This window comes from Dama dama, chromosome 10 (genome assembly GCF_033118175.1).
Source record: "Dama dama isolate Ldn47 chromosome 10, ASM3311817v1, whole genome shotgun sequence".
In the NCBI taxonomy this organism is placed as follows: Eukaryota; Metazoa; Chordata; class Mammalia; order Artiodactyla; family Cervidae; genus Dama; species Dama dama.
The window spans coordinates 22,117,685-22,140,420 of NC_083690.1; the positions used below are offsets into that span (position 1 = coordinate 22,117,685).

The 22,736-nt window shown below is 41.2% G+C and overlaps 1 protein-coding gene across 1 annotated transcript in view; it reads right to left on the bottom strand.

Moving 5' to 3' along the window:
- The window catches only part of COG7 (component of oligomeric golgi complex 7), an 86,237-nt gene that overhangs the window by 41,674 nt on the left and 21,827 nt on the right, over nucleotides 1–22,736 (bottom strand). The window contains exons 5-9 of the mRNA XM_061153005.1: nucleotides 17,101–17,183; nucleotides 15,777–15,899; nucleotides 9,259–9,457; nucleotides 2,605–2,732; nucleotides 1,499–1,653 (exon numbers count right to left, since the gene is read on the bottom strand). Of these exons, the coding sequence (XP_061008988.1) occupies nucleotides 1,499–1,653; nucleotides 2,605–2,732; nucleotides 9,259–9,457; nucleotides 15,777–15,899; nucleotides 17,101–17,183 (688 nt within the window). The remainder of the gene's footprint in view (nucleotides 1–1,498; nucleotides 1,654–2,604; nucleotides 2,733–9,258; nucleotides 9,458–15,776; nucleotides 15,900–17,100; nucleotides 17,184–22,736) is intronic.

A 22,736-nucleotide genomic window follows, 5' to 3' on the forward strand; every position in this document is an offset into this window, starting at 1 on the left:
TCACAAATCACACAAGTCAAAGGCTTTTATGCAGTCACAGAGCTGTGTAACCATCACCACAATCAACTTTAAAATAAGCTTCATCATCCTGAAAAGTAACCCTGTACCTTTTAGCAGTCATCACGCATCTCCTGCAAATGCCCCCCACTCCCCAGCTCTTTTGTTTAGTTGCTCAGTCACGTCTGACTCTTTTGCAACCCCATGGACTGTAGCCTGGCAGGCTCCCCTGTCCATGGGATTTTCCAGGCAAGAACACTGGAGTGGGTTGCCATTTCCTCCTCCAGGCGATCTTCCCGACACAGAATGGAACCCGCACCGCCTGCCTAGGCAGCCACTAACCTATTGTCTGTCTCTATAGATTTGCCTGTTTTGGACATTTTGTATAGATGGAATCATATAACGTGAGGTCCTGTCTGACCGGCTTCTTCTACTGAGCATGATGTTTATATATTTTTTAATTACACAAGAAATGTGTTAATTTATTCTCCTTTTTAAGAATCAGACAATAACAAAGCCAAGTCTCCTATGACTACTAACTTAGTCCTCCCGCTCCTCAAATATAATCAGTGTTTTGAGTTTTGCCTAACCTTCCACATCAGGGGTTAGCAAACTTTGTCTGTTAAGGTCCAGGTATTAAGCTTTGCAAGTCACAAGGTCTCTGTCTTAACTACTCAACTCTAACTTCATTGGGAGGATTTAGAGGTCACAGATAAGTGAATGGGCTTGGTGGAATTCCAATAACGCTTTTACAAAAACTTTCACAAAAACAGACTTAGCTCATGAGTTAGAGTTTGGTGACCTGTATTCTGTAGGAATATATCATGCACTTATAGCTTCTAAAAGGATCCAGAACATGAATTGGCACTCCTGGTTTCTTGTAAACAAAGTTTTACTGGAACAAGGCCACATCCACTCAGGTATGTATTGTCTCTGGCTGCTTCTGTACTTCTGGGGAAGCACTCTCTATGAAAGTCTCTATTGACTGCAAAGCCCTCAAGGCCTACCATACTTATCATCTGGTCCTTGGCAGAAAAGCCTTGCTGAGCTCTGCTACAGAAAATGTACTCTACAAAGTATCCTGCAACTTTTTATTCATCTCAACAGTATGTTTTGACATCTGTCCCTGCTGTTATGTACAGATCGAACTAACACCTTAACTGCCTCATAAGGAACTCCCCTAGTATGAATATACCATATCTTACTTGGCCATTTCCAAATTGATGGACATTCTGGTGGCTTTATATGCTCCACCATAAGGAATGTGCTGTGATGTTCTTAGCATCATTAAGGACATCCCCTTAGGCTTAGGTGCAAGTGCCTCTCCAGAACTCATGGCAGGAATACGGACATCCGCATTTTTAACTGGGAGACACCACTCTGCCATGAAGCTGGCCCTGACTCCACGCTCCCAGCCTTACTTGGCAAAGAGGGACTTCGGGGCCACCAGCAGGCCATATCTCCCCTGCGGCTGGCCTTGATCCCACTTCCCCAGCCTTACTTGGCAAAGAGAGACTTCAGCGCTGTCAGCAGGCCACAGGTCCCCAGGCCATTGGTGAATCGGATGCATCTGTCAACGGCTGCAGAAGACAGGCCAAAGAGCTTGTTCACAGAGTGGCTCAGCTCCTGCACACAGTCAATGACTTCCCCGTGTTCCTGGTCAGCAGACAGAAACAATAAAAAGCTGCCTCAGAATGAAGAACAAATGAATAGACAACATTCAGATGGCAGGAGCTCCAGACCTCCTCATTCCTGGTCAAACCACTTACTACGAATATCAGAAATGTAGTCCCAAACTATGAGAGCTCTTTAAGAGCCTGACTGAGGGAAGAACAGTCTAAGCAGCCAGTGAGATCACAGAAATAAACTTCTGGCCAAAAAGCATGATCAAATCCTTAGAGTCATCCTTATATATATATTTTTTAATCTCTTTCCTCTTTTTCTGTGATTAAGATGGTATCTCTCCCTCCGGCTCTCAAGTGAGGGTCTGAATTCTCCGAACCACACACTCCAAAAGAATGCACTGAAAAAAAAACATGCTTCCTTCAGGGGCAAGAACATAACTGAGTGGGACAGACTTTCTAGGGACATCCTTAGAAAACAGAGAAAAAATGGCAGGAGGCAGCCGACTTGAACTACTGTAAGATCTATTCTTCAATGTCAACTCACCTTCCGCTAGACAGCCTTAATTATTTGCAATGGAAATTCCCCTCTGGTGTGTCCAGCTGGTGAACCTGGCCTGAGAGCAGCGTCCTAGAGTGCTCCGCTCCAGCGTCTGTTTGCATATCTGCCTTGAACAAAAGGCTGTGTAATCATGCCTGACCCAGGGAGATCACCAACTTAATTTCGAGAAGATTTAAGCCTCTGAGGGGTGGTAGGCCTGTACTGGGGATTTTAAATAAAAACCAGGTAGCAGACCTGTGGTCTCCTTTTAATTTGGATTACAAGAGACCCGGAAGCGCTGAGAGCCCATGTTTTACACACCTGTTCCCACTCTCTGCATTCCGTATGCCGGCTCCCACCTTCTCCGAAGCATCCCAGCCACCCCGACCCTAGCCTGGCAGACAGAGTGATGCCCAGCTGGCCCCGGCAGTGCTGTGACCTTACCAGAGGCACCTCGCTGAACTGGATGAGGAGGTACTTCTCTTCCATGTCTCCATACTTCAGCTGGTAGGGCTTGTACGGACCATACACAGCATCCACCAGTTCCATGACTTTCACCAGGTTTTGCTCATCTTCAAGGAAATTGGAAATTAAAAGCAATAATGAACAAGGAACTGGAAATTAACTGGTGAAAAATGATAGGTGAACGGAACTCTTCTGGAACTTTTCCTATTTCATCTTTGGGGTGACTACTTTCTGTTCATCTGCTGTTACCATTCATGGAACATGCAACAATCATGTCAGTAAATATTTTGATAAATTTGAGCTTTGTGTACTATTTGCCTAAAGCGCTATTAAAGACACGGATTCAGGGAGCTTCCCTGGTGGTCCAGTGGTTAAGACCCTGCCTGCCAATGCAGGGGTCACGGGTTTGATCACTGGTCCAGGAAGATCCCATGTGCCGTGGGGCAACTAAGCCTGTGGTCCACAACTACTGAGCCTGAGCTCAAGCATCCACGCTCTGCAGGAAGAGAAGCTACCACAGTGAAAAGCCCACCTACAGCAACTAGAGAGTAGCCCCCCACCCCAGGCTCACCACAACTAGAGAAAGCCCTTGGGCAGCAACAAAGACCCAGTGCAGCCAAAAATGAATATATAAAAATTTAAAAATAATAATAAAGATACGGATCCCCTTCATCCTATAACCCATCATAATTGAGAACCTCTTCAAATGATAACCCTCCCCAGGGTCAAGTTCAAGAAGTGCTACAGAAAAAAGGCTCTGCACAAAGAACATTTTCATTTGGAGCATTCCCAGGATTTTTGAGAAACGGGATATGCACCAAAATTCCTATATTCAACTACATGAAAATTTTAATGTGCGTATTCTGTGACATGGTAATTCAACTGCTAAGAATTCTCTCTTCAGCTGGGATCCAAAATCGTTCCCATAGCCTGCAAAGTTCTACCATTGCTTGATCTCAGGAGGTGAAAGAGGGGACAGTTAAGGATGAAGGCTCTTCTGACTGAAGTTCTCCTGCTTCCAGTTATGGGACTGGGTGCAAATGACTTAACTTTTCAATGTCTGTTTCCTCAACTGTAAAATGAGGTTAATAATGGCATCAATTTTATAGGCTTAACTGCAGATTATGTAAAATAGTATGTGTCTAGCACATGTAAGCACTCAATAATGCCAGCTACTTCTGGCAGCCTGGCGTGCTGCAGTCCATAGGGTTGCAAAGAGTCGGACACGACTGAGCGACTGAACTGAACTGACTTTTGTTATTACTTCTACAGCCTTGGCCTCTTTCACAACTCCCCTAGCCTCCAGCCTTCTCTGGGTTCCTCAAAAGCTCCCCTCTGGCCACCGGCTACTACTTCTGCCTGGAAAGACCTTGTTCTTCCCTAACCCTCCCTCTTCATCTGGTTAACTCCTATTCTTCCTGCAGGACTGACTCAGCTCATGTCTGAGGGTCTCAATCATCTTTAACTGCTTAGGACCATTCTGCTTTTCTCCCAGAACCATTTTGCTATTCAAAGTACTCATCTTGCTTTGTAATTATACACTCATTAGTATGATTATTTGGCTATTTCCCACTGGAATATATATTATATGAAAGCAGGGACTGTGTCTGGTTTTGCTTAGCATAGCATCCACAGCATCCAGCACTCTAGAACTAGCCCATTTACAGCTGAATAAGTAAATTAAATACCTTTTGACCTATCCATTAGAGGGTCATGAAAAATAACTGCATGGGTATATAAAAAACACAGAGACACACATATGCGTGTGTGCACACACACACATTGCTGATGGAAACCATGATTCTCAGTGTAGGAGAGAAGAGATTCAGTAGAGAATGGCAAGAGGTAAAAATCCACTGGTGTTGGATTTGATTTGGAGGTATCAGTATAAACTGGCAATTTTTAAAAATATGGGGTTTCCCTGGTGGCTCAGTTGTAAAGAATCTGCCTGCCAATACAGGAGACATGGGTTCAATCCCTGATCCGGAAGGATCCCCACATGCCGCAGAGCAATAAGCTGTGTACCACAACTACTGAGTCTGTGCTCCAGAGGCCGGGAGCCCTAACTACTGAGCCCTGGTACCTCAACTACTGAAGGCCGAGTGCCCCAGAGCCCACGCTCTGCAGCAAGAGAAGCCACTGTAATGAGAAGCCTGCACGCCACAGCTAGAGTAGCCCCTGCTCACCACAACTAGAGAAGAGCCCAGGCGGCAACAGACTCGGCACCATCAAAAATAAATAAACAGGCACACACATGTCCCCTCCCTCCTGAACCTCCTTCCCACCTCCTTCCCCATCCCACCCCTCTAGGCTGTCACAGAGCCCGGGTCTGAGCTCCCTGCGTCGTACCCCTGTGGCTGGTTCATGCTGGCGCTTGGCAGAAACCAACACAGTCCTGTAAAGCCTCTATCCTTCAATTAAAAAAATAACTTTTTTTAAAAAGAAAAATAAATTTTTAAAAAATAAATAAAATACATGTATTTCCTAGCTCTGTTCACAAAGGGCCTAGGAAGTTAATAATAGCCCAGCAACAATAAGCACCCATGCTGCCAGATCTTGGTTGCTAAATACCATTTCCCACAAGAAGAAACCAAGCTCCTTGAGAAAACAGCTGATTCCAGGTCTGAGGCAGTACAAAATGTTCCTGGATCTGTGTGTGCCAAAAAGCAATAAAGCACTCTAAGACTGATAGGGACATGTCAAAGTGATGCAGGAGCCCGACTGAAGGGGCAACCACCAACCAAATTTGAAATAATTCAAGCATCAAAATGAATAATGAAAATACTGTACCATAATATAATGAATAAAGAAATCCGTAAGTTAATAGTGACATTAAAAAGAGGCAAAGGAAGAAAAAATCTCCTCACAAAAGAATGCCTGCAAATATATGTAAAAGAAATGAGAGAACTAGAATATTACCATTTTATAATCAGCAATGTAAAAGTTTATTCAGGCAGGAATTACCAATAGATGCTAAAGTCATTAGGTAAATGTTTCTTAAGGAATGGAATATTCCTATGGGCTCAAAATATCACCCCATAGATAATTATTAATTACAAAGAGGAAAAGGTAACTTTATAATGGAGTGACCTGGCAGGTATAACTACCAAGTGATTAATACAACCCATCACCAATAATTGGATATCATGTGTCTCCTGATGTGATGCCATAGGAAGTATACATCATCAACAGTGTAGTATTCTTATTAAAAATGTTTCATCTAAATCTAACCACAAGGAAACAATTAGATAATTCCAGGCTATAGGACATTCTACAAGAAAACTACCCTGTATTCTTCAAAGATATCAGTGTCATGAAAGACCAAAGATGAGATAACTGTTTTAGTTTAAAAGAGATTAAAGAGAAAGGACAACCAAAAACAATGCATGTACACTGAGTGGACTTTAATAAGAGGCAGGGAAACTGCTATAAAGACTGTTGTGGAACTAGGAAAATTTGTGTACTGGATGACAGTACTGAATCAATGTAAAACCGAGAGGGTGACAGTGATAAAAAAATACTGTATTAAAAACATTTAACAAGGACTTCCCTGGTGGTCCAGTGGCTAAGAATCCACCTGCCCGTGCAGGGGACACAGGTTCGATTCCTGGTCCAGGAAGATCCCACATGCTGTGCGGCAACTAAGCCCAAGTGCCACAACTACTGAGCCCACACATTTCAACTACTGAAGCCCCCACACCCTGGAGCCCATGTTCTGCAACAAGAGAAGCTGCCACATAAAGCCCACACACCCACCGCAAGGAAGAGTAGCTCCCACTCGCTGCAACTAGAGAAAGTCTGTACACAGCAACAAAGACCCAGCTCCATCAAAAATAAATAAATAAATAAAAATTTTTTAAAGACAGTAGTTCTTTTAAAAAAAAAGTTAACAACATTGCAAAGCAATTATACTCCAATAAAAATTAATAAAAAATAAAAAGCATTTAAATACATACACACACTCATATACAAAATATTTATGTGTATATAGTGCAAAATATTGTTTCTGGACAGCTGATTGAGTTTTTCTTTTTCCTTCCTTGTATTTTCTGGGTTTTTCTAAACTGAATACGTGTGTATGTGTTCAGTGGTGTCCAACTCTTTATGACTCCATGGACTGTATCGCCAGGCTCATCTGTCCACAGAATTCTCCAGGCAAGAATACTGGAGTGGGTTGTCATTTCCAACTCCAAACATATTGCTTGTTAACTATAAAGTCAACTAATTATTTTTTTTACTTTCTACTGCATAACCTTTTAGATATTTTGAGTTATACTGCATACATTAAAATAGACAAGTCTTAAAGGTAAACTAGAAAGTTAGAAAACGTATCTGCAACATAGCTGATAATGAGAAAAGATCCATACTCTAAGATATTTTGGGAATACACATCAAATTTTTAACAGTGGTTATTTCCAGCTAGTGGGATTATAGGAGAATTTCATCTTATGTTTTGATATAACTGTATCATGAATTTTTATAACAGTGCTTTGTTGATCTTATAACATATTTGACAAAACATTGTTTTAAATAAATTGCCCTTATAAATTAACCAGAAATAGATTAAACTCTCAAACAGAAAAAGAGGCAAAAGAATAAGCAATTTAAGAGAAAAAATATAACTTTTTATAATGCAATTTTCAAACTGGCTAGTAATCAAAGAAATGAAAATTGAAACAATATATTGTTAACTGTCTAAGAAACTGGCAAGGGGGAAAACAATAGAGCCTAGTGCTGGTTAGGGCATGGGGGAATGAGCAGCCTTATTTACTACAGATGAATCTGAAAAGAGGTAGAAACTTTCTACAGAACAAAATGTGACAAAATCTTAAAATTTTTCATTTATTAACAACTGTAATTTTCAAATTTCTTCCAAGGAATAATCAGAGGTGGGCTCCAAAATTAATGTGCAAGATTGTTTATAACAGTTTTATTTCTAAATAGTGGATTAAAAAATTAAAGTAAGCCATCATTATCAAATGGTCATTAAAAACCATGTCTTAGGAAGATATTTAATGACCTAAAAATGCTCGTTATATTAATGTGAGCAAAAAAGAGAGTATAAGATCATATAAACTAGTATTTTTCAAGATACATGCATATGTATATATTTATATATGAATCTATTTCATACGTTGTTGTTTTAGTCACTAAGTCATGTCCAACTCTTCTGTGACTATAGCCCGCCAGGCTCCTCTGTCCATGGGATTTCCCAGGCAAGAACACTGGGTTGCCAATTTCCTCCTCCAAGGGATCTTCCCAACCCAGAGACTGAACCCCCATCTAGTGCATTGGCAAGTAGACTCTTTACCACTGAGTTACCTGGGAAGCCCTTTATTTCATATACATTGATGAACATGTATATTTATATATGAATTACTGGGAGGAAATAAAACGTTCCCATGCCTCTCTGAGTGAAGAGATTATGGATCATTTTTATTCTCTTTTATTTTTATGTCTGTTTCCAAAGTACTTTTAAATTAAAAAAATACATATACTTTTTTTGGGAAAAATCTCAATAGGAATCATGAAAAATCTAAACTTCCATGGCTGACTAACAAAGTACTTTCTGTATCTGATTCTTTAGAGGGTGGTTCTCTCTTCTTCAGCAATATCCATCACCAGTGGGAGGAAAGCAACCTGTTTCTGGCCCTGCCTTCATTCCACTCTGCCCCTGCAGGACGCTCAGCCTAAAGACTCCCCAACCACTAGGACAACGATGTCCAGATCCCTGGAAGCTGCCCACGTCCACTGTGCCTCTCCCACAGCCGAGGCCTGATCAGCAAGTGTGCCAAAAACCCCGATGAGTAATCAGGAACTCGAACAACAAACACACTCCCTGGAATGTACAAGGTAATTACACACGGAGGTAATTAAAAAGAGTAACTAGTAAATAAACCAAGTTAGTGACACTCAGCAGCCCAAGAGCAGAAGCAGGCCTTCCTGAGGCGACTTCCTGATTTGACAGCAGCATTCCTCACGAGGTCTGGGTGACTTAAAGCTGTATGATGCTTTTTATATAGATGGGAAACAGCTGGGGAAATGCAACACACCACGCATTGTTTGCCCAAATGGGAATAAAAAGCGCTGTACTCTCACCCAGCAGTTGGGGAAAGCCCAGGTACCCTATAGCCACCCTTGGTCCTAATACTGCACCCTTGCCCTTAAAAATATGCTGTTGTCCTTGCAAAAGGCTCCTCTAAACCACTTGTTCTCTTGAACTTAGTTTTTTAGGTTGACTTGCCTGAGGTTCTGTGAAAGGTTCCTTGAAAGGAAGAGGACACCACCCTCCCAGCGTAACTCGCTGCCCACTCGCTGCCACTAATGTCCACCTGCCTCTTATACTCTAAGCCCCTGAAGAAGTGCCTGTCACTCCCCTAGCGTGTGTGAAGCGCCTAGGCAGCACTGGAGCTAGGCAAATATATTAATCAACAATTATTTCCATAATGGCAATGTTTTCATGGAAAAGGTTTCCCCCTCTGTTGAGAAGGAAAACACTGCTCCTTTCCACGTCTGTAAAATCAGCCACAGGAAAAGGCAAACAAACCCAACACCACCACCCACCTCCACCACCCCTCCAACCAAAAAAAGCGAGTGAAGGCAAGTCAGAGAGCAGGGAGGAAGCGTGCTTACGTGCGTAGGGGAGCAGGGCCATCTCCAACCCCTTGGCGAAGTGGGCGGTGGCATCGTAGAACTCCAGCAGCTTGACGAGCTCCAGCTCAGGTCCTGCCCGCTCCACGCCAGAACTGAGGCTCACAGGCAGAGAGGGCACCAAGGCTCCCAGGGTCTGAATCAGCAGAACAGTTACTACGTCGTGGGGGTTCTTGAAGACCTGCAGGGGGAGAGAGGCACCCGTGTTATCACATGGGAGCAAACCTTCCAATGAAGCAGACTCCTGGACTGGCCTGCAGGAATCCCTCTGAGCCAGGAAGTGGTCCAATCAAGAGCTGCAGGGTCCAGGCTTTGCTCAGCACCCATGCAGATGTGCTCAGAAGCCAAGTAAATGAGCAAGACTTGTGCCTTGCCTCCAGGACAACTGGCTACTTCATGTCTGCCTAAGTGTTTTCACATCTATCACACGTAGTATTTAGATACTGGCTAGAGACAGGACTATGAAAATGAAATGCAGAAACGGGGAGGCTATGGGTGGCAGAGAACAAACAGAACTAAAGAAGAGCAATTCACTGAAGCAGTTGGATCTGGAAGCACATTTGTAGACCAGCCTGCAAATCCTCTGTCCATGGGATACTCCAGGCAAGAATATTGCAGTGGGTTGTCATCTCCTTCTCCAGGGGATCTTCCCGACCCAGGGATCAAACCTGGATCTCCTGCATTGCAGGCAGATTCTTTACCCACTGAGCTAGATAGTAATACTACCCAAAGCGATCTATATATTCAGTGCACTCTCCATTAAAATCCCAAAAGCATTTTCTGGAGAAACAGAAAAATTCATTCTAAAATTCATATGGAATTTCAGGGAGCTCCAAATAGCAAAAACAATATTGAAAAAGAAGAACATTGACTATCTCATACTTCCTATTTTCAAAATTTACAACAAAGCTGTAATAGTCAAAACAGTGTGGCACCTGCATAAGATCAGACAAACAGCTCAATGGAATAGAATAGAGAGCCCAGAAAAACACATGCATGGTCAAATGATTTTCAACAAGGGTGCTAAAATCATTCAATCGGAAAAGGACAGTCTTTTTGACAAATGGTGCTCAGAAACCTGGAAATCCACATGCCAAAAAAAAAAAAAGTTGGATCCTTACTTTATACCATATACAAATATTAACTCAAATGTTAAGACCTACATGTTAAAGAGTGAACTATAAAATTCTTAGAAGAAAACATAGTCCAAATTTCTCATGATCTTGGATTCTTATGCATTGCTGATGGGAATGTAAAATGCTGCAACTACTATGTAAAACATTTGACAGTTCCTCAAAATGTTAAACATAGGATTATATGATCCAGCAATTCCACTTTGGGGTGTAGGTATACACCCCCAAAAATTGAAAACAGGCACCCAAACAGGTGTTTGTACACCCATGTTCACAGCAGCATTATTCCGAATAGCCAAAAGATAGAAGCAATTCAAGTGTTTATCTACAAATGAAAGGATAAACAAAATGTGGCAAATACATACAACAGATTATTCAGCCATAAAAAGGGAATGATCCTAGAAAACATTATGCAACGTACATCAAATCGCACTCACTTGGCACCAGGACTTATATCATGTAAGTATTACCTCTTTTTTCATTCACCCCCAATAGAAGAGGGGTACCAATGTGACTACCAACACGAATGCACCCACTGAAATCACATGGCAGCAACCGGTTATAAGGTGGTCATGTCCATGATCCAAAATATGCTTATATCTTTTCTTAGATTATTATGAAAACAGAAGACCAAATTTTTCAATTCTCATAGCGAATTCAATGAGTACCTATTTAGTTTAATAAATATCACTGCTGGAGTCTGAGAGAAAAAGACAGAGGAAATTTGCATTTAACCCAACAAATACTGAAACAACCAATTTATATTTCCTGAATGACAGCTTCCAGCCATCTACTAGGTGTCACCATTGAGCTAAGCTACTCTCTCTTGGAATTTTAAAGTGTCCCAGATTGGAATTCATTCTTTTCCTGCTGACCTCCTCAGACCTGTTTCTCTCAACTTCCTTATTTCTGTCAGTAGCATCTCCGTTTGACCAGAATAAAAATCTCCCTTTTCACCTTCCTTTCTTTCAGGTCCTCTGTCACTTACCAGGTTCAAACAATTGCCCATTTTTTAACTGGATGCCTTTGTTACGTTACCATCACCATCCTAGACCAAACATAGCTTCCTACCTGTCTTCATTCTTTCCTCATCAGTTCACCCTATTTACCATTACCAAATTCACTATTTTTAAAGGTTATTTAGAATTTTTCTTATGCTTTAAATGTTTAAATATTACAAGATTCAACAATTAACATTTTGCCACAAATGCTTTACTTCCTAAACCACTGGAAAGGTAATCACAGGTATCATGACATGTTCCCACTAAATACTTCGGCATATATCTCTTAAGAATAAGGCCAGCCTTATCACTACAATGCTGCAACTAATCAAACTTAACCTTGATGTAATACTTATACCTGCTACGGTCCATGTTCAAATTTCCCCAATTGTCCTTTTAATGTTCTTTTGAATAGCTTTTTTTGTCATCATGCAGAATCCCATCCACGATCGCGAAATTACATTCAGTTGCCTTTTTGTCTCCTTTAATCTTACTAACTCCCTGACTGTTTTTCTTTCATGACACTGACATTTTTGAAGAGTCCAGGACAGATGTTTCAAAAAATGGTCTTCGATTTATCTGCATGCTTCCTCTTGGTAAGACGTTTTGGCAGGGGAACTACATAGGTGATGGCCTGACACCAAAGTGATTCTTAAAACAGTAACATCAAAAAAAAAAAAAAACAGTAACATCACTCACACTACTGCTCCAGATGCTCACTGCCCTCTAGAAAAGCCAAACTCCTGCCTTGCATTCAGTGTATCTCCATCATATATTCCCACTCCCTCCACACAAAATTGCACCAACACACACCCTCCTCTGTCTCTATCCAAAGTATTAATATTCCCTCCACAATCCCCCAAACATAAGAGGATCACAGAGATCTTTAGATATCACCCAGTCCAACTTCCTGATTTGACAAAAGAAACATTTTACTACAAGAAAGGATGGAACCAATGGAGAAAATGAAAAATATTCTTATCTAAAAAAAGAAATCCTGACTCTTCTCCTTGTATTGTGAGAAAGGACTAGGCAATGAGTATCTACTTCACTTTTATCTCCTACTTAAATGACTTGAGGCGGGGGAAGAATTAAACTAAACAACTCTAAACCAAACCCTTCTAATTGGTTGAGCAGCTGAAACTATGTTTACAGCTGACCAACCAAAACAGGTCTCTCATGTTCAAAGGTGTCCCTTTTCCTTTAAAGTGATCTGGCACAAGGGATGCTTTGGCCATTGGTTAAAGAACAACCAAAAGGTTCAAAAGACTACAGGATCAAACTTAACAACTAGGGGCATGGAATTAACCCAAACAACACATGCAGAAACAATCTGGCATTACCTTACACTGGAATTCTCCAGGCAAGAATACTGGAGTGGGTAGGCATTCCCTTCTCCAAGGGATCTTCCCAACCCAGGGATTGAACCCAGGTCTCCTGCATCACAGGCAGCTTCTTTATTCTTTCCTGTCTGGGCTACCAGGGAAGCCCCACCTTACACTATACACAAAAATTGATTCAAGATGGGCCATAGAACTAAATGTAAAAGCTCAACAACCATCTAGAAGAAAACATAGAAGAATGTCTTTGCAACTTGTGGGTTGGTGATAGTTTCTGAGGACAAAGAAAGAATAACCATATAAGAAAAATATGATAAAATCAAGTTCATCAAAATCAACATTTCTACTCAGACTGGAAGGAAATATCTACAAAATATATCTGATAAAGACCTTATATCCAGAATATATAAAGAACTTCTTTTTTTTTTTCAGAATATATAAAGAACTTCTATAACTCAATAATTAAAAAAAGCAAGTTACCCAATTTTTTTTTTTAAATAGGCAGAACACCAGAACAGATACTTCACAAAGGAAGATATACAAGTGGCCAATAAGCATGAGAAAAGGAGTTCAACACCCTTAGTCATCAGGGAAATGCAAATTAAAACCACAGCGAGATACTACAACACACCCACCAGAATGGCTAAGATTAAAAAGACTGACAACATCTAACGATGGCAAGGATGTGGAGCAATCGGAACGCTCATGCACTTGTGTGTGGGAGTGTAAAAAAAGCACAACCACTTTGGAAAACTGCTGATTTCTTATATATCTAAATATAGACCTAATCTATAACCCAGCAGTGCCTCTCCCATGTCTTTACCCAAGAGATGTGAACACGTGGTATCCACAAAAAGACTTATACAACAACGTTTAGAGCAGCTTTATTTGTAATCGCACCAAAGTAGAAACAGTCCAAGAGTCCATCAAGAAAAGGCTGAATAAACAAAACTGAGATATATTCATACCGTGTAAGAGCATTCAGTAATGAAAAGGAACAGACTACTGATACACACAACAACGCGAATAAATCTTCAAAAGAAGGCTGAACGAAAGAAGCCTCAACAAAAGAACATACGCCGTATAATTTCATTTATGTGAAATTCTACAACTGGCAGAACTAATTTATGGTAGGGAAAAAAGAGGAGAGTGGTTGCCTCAGTGATGTTGGTACAAAAACTGAGAAGGAACACAAGACAACTTTCTAGGATGACACTCGTGTTCTGTACCTTGGTAGGGGATTAGGTTAAACTGCATTTGTCAAAACTAATCAAATGGCATATTTAAGATCATCACATTTCACAATTTACCTAAAAAAATCTCAGTAAACAAATACTGAACTCTAGTCAATGATACGTATGTTTGGAAATGAATTATGTTTGCAACTTACTTTGAAATGAGTCAAAAAGTAAGATGAGTCAGTGGACAGACAGACACATGGACAGATGGACAGACTTGTGATAAAGCAAACATAGCAAAATGTTCAGTGTAGAACACAGGAGGTAGGTACATGTGTGTTCACTGTACAATTTTTTCAAATTTTTTGTAATGTTGGGAAATTTTCATATTAAAAGACTGAGGATAAAAAGTCTTCAGAGACACATTCACCCTGGTACCTTTGGTTTTCTTCTGGTCTATACTGAGCTTTAGGAGATGACAGTCATGTATCATGCTGACCTTTTGAAAAGAAAATGGGCCATGGGACAAAAGTGTAAATTAGCATAAACTTATATCTCACAGGGACTTCCCAGCTGGCTCAGTGGTAAAGAACCCGCCTGCCAATGTAGGAGACACAAGAGACCAAGAGACAAGGGTTTGATCCCTGGGTTGGGAAGATCCCCTGGAGTAGGAAGTGGCAACCCACTCCAGTATTCTTACCTGGAATTTTCCACGGACAGAGAAGCCTGGCAGGTCACAGTCCATACAGTCGCAAAGAGTCAGACAGGACTGAGCATGCACACACGCACACACATCACATCTTATGAAACTTGGGGGGAGGCCTGAATAGGAGCGTGAGAAGCCAAAATCCTTTTTCTGAGACACTGAAGGGCATCTGTACATATGCGCACGAGCTGTCTTTATCCTCCTGATACAAGCAGCAGACAAGGACACAGAAATGAGTGTGGATGGACAGGGTCACTGAAACTGACGATTACATAAAAACCATGAAACTTCCGCAGGAGGTTGTTTTTTGTTTTGCTTGGTTGGTTGTTTTTTTTTTTTTTTAAGACTGAATGGTTCAAGAAGAAACAAGGATGGAGAAGAATGCTTCAATGATCTTGAACCACGTGACCCTGTATGAGGAATCATCTCCAACCACCGTCAAGTTCATGCCTGCAAATGACTGACCAACACTTGAAGGGTGATTCACAATGAATTTTGAAAAAAATATAATAAGCCACACCATGAACAGGCCCAGTCAGTCATTACTCAGACAAAAAAAAAAGCCAGGGTACCTCCCAGCATGAAGACATGGGACCAGTGATTTATACCCTTTAAGGCTGAAAATTCAAGAAAGTAAAGGATGGAAAGTTCCTGAAAGTAAACGAAACAGAGTTCCTCTGTCTCACCTCTGCCCTAAGTCAGCGGGCACCTTTAAAACTCTATACCGCTCCTCTAACTCTTGGTGTATTGTGAAAACAAGGGAAACTCACTTAAGACCAGGTAAATTTTACCCAAAGTTAAGATAAAAAAGTCTGGTTCACTCATGCACAACCTGACTAAGGGCCTCCTGCTTTTAGATCAGAAGATAACGGCCTCCAGGAATTCCATGGGCTGGCTTGCTGAGCAACAAGCAACACTGTCACATTAGATCCTATTTAAGATACAGATATGAGCGATAAGAAGAGTTTGAACTGGAGACCTAAAGCTTTGCCTGCCTTGGGTTTCCAAGCTTATCTTTTAACCCTTCTGGTGATGGCAGCATAAGGGGAGGTTTTTTAAGCAGAGCTGAGGGCGTCAAGGTCATCAGCCTCTCCCTTGGCACCATGGGCTCTGTCCTCCCGAAAACCCAGAGGAGCTGTTACCTGTGAAGCCCACTGGATTTGAGCGTGCCAAGCACCGAGCAAGGCGTCGTAGAGCCCAGTGAGCTGCCGGTCCAGGGGCAGGTCGCTTTGGCACAGCTCCTGCCAGGCCGCTAACAGCTGCACCTGTGGAGGCAGAACAAAGGAGGCCTTGGTGGGTCCGCCGAGATACATTGCCTGCTGCCCTCCTGCCCTCCCACCTTGGCAAGAGATCCACCACGACCCACTCTCCCGGGCAAGCAGGTACCCACGGATGACCACTGGCTTCAAAAAAGGCAGAAAAGGGACTTCCCTGGTGGTCCAGGGGTTAGGAATCCACCTTCCAATGCAGGGAATGTGGGTTCAGTCCTTGGTTGGGGAATGAAGATCCCATGTGCCACAGGGCAACTAGGCCCACGGGTCATAATGAAGACCCCACATGCTGCAACCAAGATCCAATGCAGCCAAATAAATATATAAATAAATAATCTTTTCAGAAGGCAGAAAAAACATTTACAGTCCACCTGCTCTGTTGTCATCTAGGGCTTTAATCTGTCACCCTCTAAGTGATCCTTTCTCCTTTTATCTTTCGCCCAAAGCATGCCAATGTACTCAGCATGCCCCCATTCTTCTGAATAGACCTCAGGGATGGCCATGAAGATGTATTTTAGCTTCATGTCCTAACCCCACTGCTTAAAAGACATGTGAGCATTGGATTTGCAGGAATTAAGTTAACCCAGGAAGCTGTCAAGATTTTCAGCAAACTAATCTCAACAAACCTAGACAACAGATAAAATTCTCAAGGTTTACTGAAAGCATAATAAACCTTATGATGAGATCTCCCTTAAAAGACAAAAATGTGGTGACTTAGTCGTTAAGTGGCGACCAACTCTTGCAACCCCATGGACTGTATAGCCTGCCAGGCTCCTCTGTCCATGGGATTCTCCAGGCAAGAATACTGGAGTGGGTTGCCATTTCCTTCTCCAGGGCCTCTTTCCCACCCAGGAATCAAACCTGGGTCTCCTGCATTGCAGGCAGATTCTTTACTGATTGAGCTTTGAGGGAATCCCAAAACACAAAAATGGGAAAAACTAAAAATTCTTCCACCGTAAAGAAAATCCAGCTACAAAAACAAAGGCTGAAAACCAATGACTCTTTCTCCCAATTTACAATTAAATGAATCCAGAGGCTGGACCAAGGGCACCCCCTACTGGCTAATTAAAAGAAAAAGGCCAGAGAGCATGCAGGCAAACATTTTTACCTTTAAGTAAGACACTGAGATTTGAAACTGGGACTGTGGCCCAGTTCTACAAACATTCCACAGTGGCAACCACTCACAGCTTCTCACCTTGTGGCACTTGTAGTAGTATGCAAGAAGTTGGGGCATCCGGTCAATTTCACTAAAAACCTTCACAAACATTTTGGACTGATCTAAAGAAAAACAACAGAAAATGGAAAATGTGTACATACTGTTACTAAGTTTTCTGTTGCACCCAAGAGCAAGAATTCAATAGGAGAAATGTGGATTAATTGTGAGCTACTGTTCAGAAGTTTCTACCTAGACAATGAATTAACTCATGTGTTGAGATCATAAACATGAAAAACAAGTGAAATTAAGTGTAGAACATGTAACTCAGTGAGATACCACAAGCCCTGGTTTGTTGAGAATACTGCATCAGTAAGCATCATTGAACTTCTCTCGTGGTCAGGTGGTTAAGAATCCACCTGCCAATGCAGGGGACATGGGTTCCACCCCTGGTCTGGGAAGATTCCACACGCCATGAACAATTAAGCCTGTGTACCCTAGAGCCCATGCTCTGCAACAAGAGAAGTCACTGCAATGAGAAGCCCGCACGCCACAACTAGAGAAGAGCCCCCACTTGCTCCAACTAGAGAAAGTCCAGGCACAGCAATGAAGATCCAGTGCAGTCAAAAATAGAGAAATAAAAATTAAAAAAAAAAAAAAAAAAAAAAAACCTTGCTCATTTAAAGAAAAAAAAAAAAAGGTATCATTGATAGAGCTCAGGTTATACAACAGCAAAGGAAACCTCACATGTGAATGGAAAAATGAATTAGAATCGGGGCTGGGAGTGGGGACGGGGGCTGGGCTCTCACTCTGCAGGTCGTACAAGGGCAGGAGGAGTACATCCTTCAGCCTGGTGTTTTTGGCATCTCACCTGACTCTAGACTAGAATCAAAAAAATGTCAGGGGCAGAAAGGTGTCTAAAGTAACCATCAATCAACCACATCATCGGGGTGAGGAAACTGCAGCCCAGAGAACTTCAGTTGCCTGCAGGTCAACAGCGGGACCACTGACGGAGGGACAGGCTGAACCGTACGCTGCTGCTGCTACTCAACCACTTCCAACCTACAAAAACAGGCATTTCATGGGACCCAAGCTAGTATTCACAGGATCTAAAAACTACTGGCACAAGCAGACTTTCTGTCAGGTGCTAAGAAGGCATAAAGCTCTTGGCTGCCCCAGGGCCTTTGTACTTTCTGTGTCTGGGATGATCTGCTGGCTCTCCTTCGGTGGGGAGGGACCAACAGAAAATACGTACAAACTGTTACCAGGTTTTCTGTTGCAGCCAAGAGCAAGAATTCAGCAGGATAAATGTGGATTAATTCATTGGGAGCTCGTATTCAGAAGTGCCTACCCAGACAATGAGTTAACTCATGTGTGGAGATCATACACATGAAAAACAAGTAAAGTTAAGGGTAGAACATGTGACTCAATCAGATACCACAAGCCCTGGCTTGCTGAGAACACTGCATCAGTAAGCAACTGACAGTATGCAAGCGTGCATGTGTGCTACGTTGCCTCAGTCGTGTCTGACTCTTGTGACCCCGCGGACTGCAGCCCACCAGGCTCCCCTGTCTATGGAATCCTCCACACAAGAATACCGGAGAGGGTTGCCACGCCGTCCTCCAGGGGATCTTTCCAACCCAGGGATCAAACCCACGTCCCTAGCGTCCCCTGCATTGGCAGGTGGGTTCTTTACCACTACAGCCACCCAGGAAGCCCCAACTGACTGTAAGTATGAAGGAAAAACTGCCCGCAATCCTATCACTCCTGTTAAACACTGTCACCATTTTAGCAGACTGTCAAAAAATGTTTTTAGAAAGAAAGTGCTACAGTGAGCACTGGTCTAAATATATAATTCAATGTTAAGAAAGTTCTACCCAACAGAGTAGAATTTGTTATTTCTTGAAACAAATAATAAAGCAGAATTAACCAACAGCAAATCCATTTAGCAAAAGCACTGTAAAACCTTAAAAGTAACAATACGTGGGTCTTTTGCCCTTATAAAGGGGAAGCCCATGGCTCAAATGGTAAGGAGTCTGTCTGCAATGCAGGAAACCTGGGTTTGATCCCTGAGTTGGGAAGATCCCCTGGAGAAGGAAATGGCAACCCATTCCAGTATTCTTTCCTGGGAAATCCCATGGATGGAGGAGCCTGGCAGGTTACAAGTCCATAAGGTGGCAAAGAGTTGGACATGAATGAGTGACTTCATGACTTCACTTTCTTTCTTTACCCTTATAGAGGAATCCGAGTTTTCAAGATCAATACATTAAATAGACAAATTTGTAAAACTGAGTTTAACAAGTTCCTGATTTGGACAAAAGAGAGAAAAAGAAAGTCTATTTTGGCAACCAGAGGACTTCTAGGCTCTTAGCACATAACCAATTCAATTCAAAAAGACCAGTGAGCATCTGCTGGGGCAGGGCCCCCTGCCAGGCCTCTTTGTGGACCTGACATTCTGGCCACCCCACATCTACTGTCCTTCTTCTAAAAGAACTATGGTCTTCATAGCGGCTATACTAGTTTGCATTCTCACCAACAGTGTAAGAGAGTTCCCCTTTTTCCCGCACCCTCTCCAGCATTTATTGTTTGCAGACTTTTTGATAGCAGCCATTCTGATTGGTGTGAGATGGTACCTCACTGTGGTTTTGATTTGCATTTCTCTGATAATGAGTGATGTTGAGCATCTTTTCATGTGTTTGTTAGCCATCTGTATGTCTTCTTTGGAGAAATGTCTGTTTAGTTCTTTGGCCCATTTTTTGATTGGGTCATTTATTTTTCTGGTATTGAGCTACATGAGCTGCTTGTATATTTTTGAGATTAATTCTTTGTCAGTTGCTCCATTTGCTATTATTTTCTCCCATTTTGAAGGCTGTCTTTTCAGCTTGCTTGTAGTTTCCTTCATTGTGCAAAAGCTTTTAATTATATCCCATTTGTTTATATTTGCTTTTATTTCCATTACTCTGGGAGGTAGGTCATAGAGGATCCTGCTGTGATTTATGTCAGAGAGTGTTTTAGCTATGTTTGCTTCAAGGAGTTTATAGTTTCAGGTCTTACATTTAGAAATTCAACCCATTTTGAGTTTATTTTTGTGTATGGTGTTAAAAAGTGTTCTAGTTTCATTCTTTTACAAGTGGTTGACCAGTTTTCCCAGCACCACTTGTTAAAGAGATTGTCTTTTCTCCACTGGGTATTCTTGCCTCCTTTGTCAAAGATAAGGTGTCCATAGGTGCATGGATTTATCTCCGGGCTTTCTATTTTGTTCCATTGATCTATATTTCTGTCTTTGTGCCAGTACCATACTGTCTTGATGACTGTGGCTTTGTAGTAGAGCCTGAAGTCACGCAGGTTGATTCCTCCAGTTCCATTCTTCTTTTTCAAGATTGCTTTAGCTATTTGAGGTTTTTTTGTATTTCCACACAAACTGTGAAATTACTCGTTCTAGTTCTGTGAAAAATACCATTGGTAGCTTGATAGGGATTGCATTGAATCTATAGATTCAATGGGTAATATGCTCATTTTCACTATATTGATTCTTCCAATCCATGAACATGGTATATTTCTCCATCTATTTGTCATCTTTGATTTCTTTCATCAGTGTCCTATAATTTTCTATATATAGGTCTTTTGTTTCTTTAGGTAGATTTATTCCTAAGTATTTTATTCTTTTTGTTGCAATGATAAATGGAACTGTTTCCTTAATTTCTCTTTCTGTTTTCTCATTGTTAGTGTATAGGAATGTAAGGGATTTCTGTGTATTGATTTTATAACCTGCAACTTTACTATATTCATTGATTAGCTCTAGTAATTTTCTGGTGGTGTCTTTAGGGTTTTCTACGTAGAGGATCATGTCATCTGCAAACAGTGAGAGTTTTACTTCCCCTTTTCCAATCTGGATTCCTTTTATTTCTTTTTCTTCTCTGATTGTTGTGGCTAAAACTTTCAAAACTATGTTGAATAGTAGTGGTGAGAGTGGGCACCCTTGTCTTGTTCCTGACTTTAGAGGAAATGCTTTCAGGTTTTCATCACTGAGGATAATGATTTGCTGTGGGTTTATCATATACGGCTTTTATTATGTTGAGGTATGTTCCCTCTATGCCTGCTTTCTGAAGGGTTTTTTTTTTTTATCATAAACAGATGTTGAATTTTGTCAAAGGCTTTCTCTGCATCTATTGAGGCAATCATATGGCTTTTATCTTTCAATTTTTTGATGTGTTGTATCACATTGATTGATTTGCAAATATTGAAGAATCAAAGAATCCTTGCATCCCTTGGATAAAGCCCACTTGCTCATGATGTATGATCTTTTTAATATATTGTTGGATTCTGTTTGCTAGTACTTTATTGAGGATTTTATAATCTATGTTCATCAGTGATATTGGCCTGTAGTTATCTTTTTTTGTGGCATCTTTGTCTGGTTTTCGAATTAGGGTGATGGTGGCTCACAGAATGAGTTTGGCAGTTTACCTTCCTCTGCAATTTTCTGGAAGAGTTTGAGTTGAATAGGTGTTAGTTCTCTAAATTTTTGGTAGAATTCACCTGTGAAGCCACCTGGTCCTGGGCTTTTGTTTGTTGGAAGATTTTTTATTACAATTTTGATTTCCGTGCTTGTGATGGGTCTGTTATGATTTTTCTATTTCTTCCTGGTTCAGTTTTAGAAGGTTATACTTTTCTAAGAATTCATCCATTTCTTCCAAGTTGTTCATTTTATTGTAATATATTTGGTGATGGTAGTCTCTTATGATCCTTTGTATTTCTGTGTTATCTGTTGTGGTTTCTCCATTTTCATTGCTAATTTTGTTGATTTGATTCTTCTCGCTTTTTTGTTGATGAGTCTGGTTAATGGTTTGTCTATTTCTTCTCAAAGAACCAGCTTTTAGTTTTGTTGTTTTTTGCTACAGTCTCCTTTGTTTCTTTTTCATTTATTTCTGCCTTAATTTTTATTATTTCTTTCCTTCTATTAACCCTAGGGTTCTTCATTTCTTCTTTTTCTAGTTGCTTTAGGTGTAAAGTTAGGTTATTTATTTGATTTTTCTCTTGTTTCTTGAGGTAAGCTTGTATTGCTATGAACCTTCCCCTTAGCACTACTTTTACTGAATCCCATAGGTTTTGAGTTGTCGTGTTTTCATTTGTTTCTATGCATATTTTGACAGCCACTATGGAGAACAGTGTGGAGATTCCTTAAAAAACTGGAAATAGAACTGCCATACAACCCAGCAATCCCACTGCTGGGCATACACACCAAGGAAACCAGAATTAAAAGAGACACGTGTACCCTAATGTTCATTGCAGCACTGTTTACAATAGCTAGGACATGGAAGCAACCTAGAAGTCCATAGCAGATGAATGGATAAGAAAGCTGTGGCACATATACACAATGGAATATTACTCAGCTATTAAAAAGAATGCATTTGAATCAGCTCTAATGCGGTACATGAAACCGGAGCCTATTATAAAGAGTGAAGTAACTCAGAAAGAAAAACACCAATACAGTATATTAACACATATATATGGAATTTAGAAACATGGTAATGATGACCCTATATGTGAGACAGCAAAAGAGACACAGAGATAAAGAATAGACTTTTGGACTCTGTGGGAGAAGGTGAGGGTGGGATGATTTGAGAGAATAGCATTGAAATATGTACATTATCATATGTGAAACAGATCGCCCATTCAGG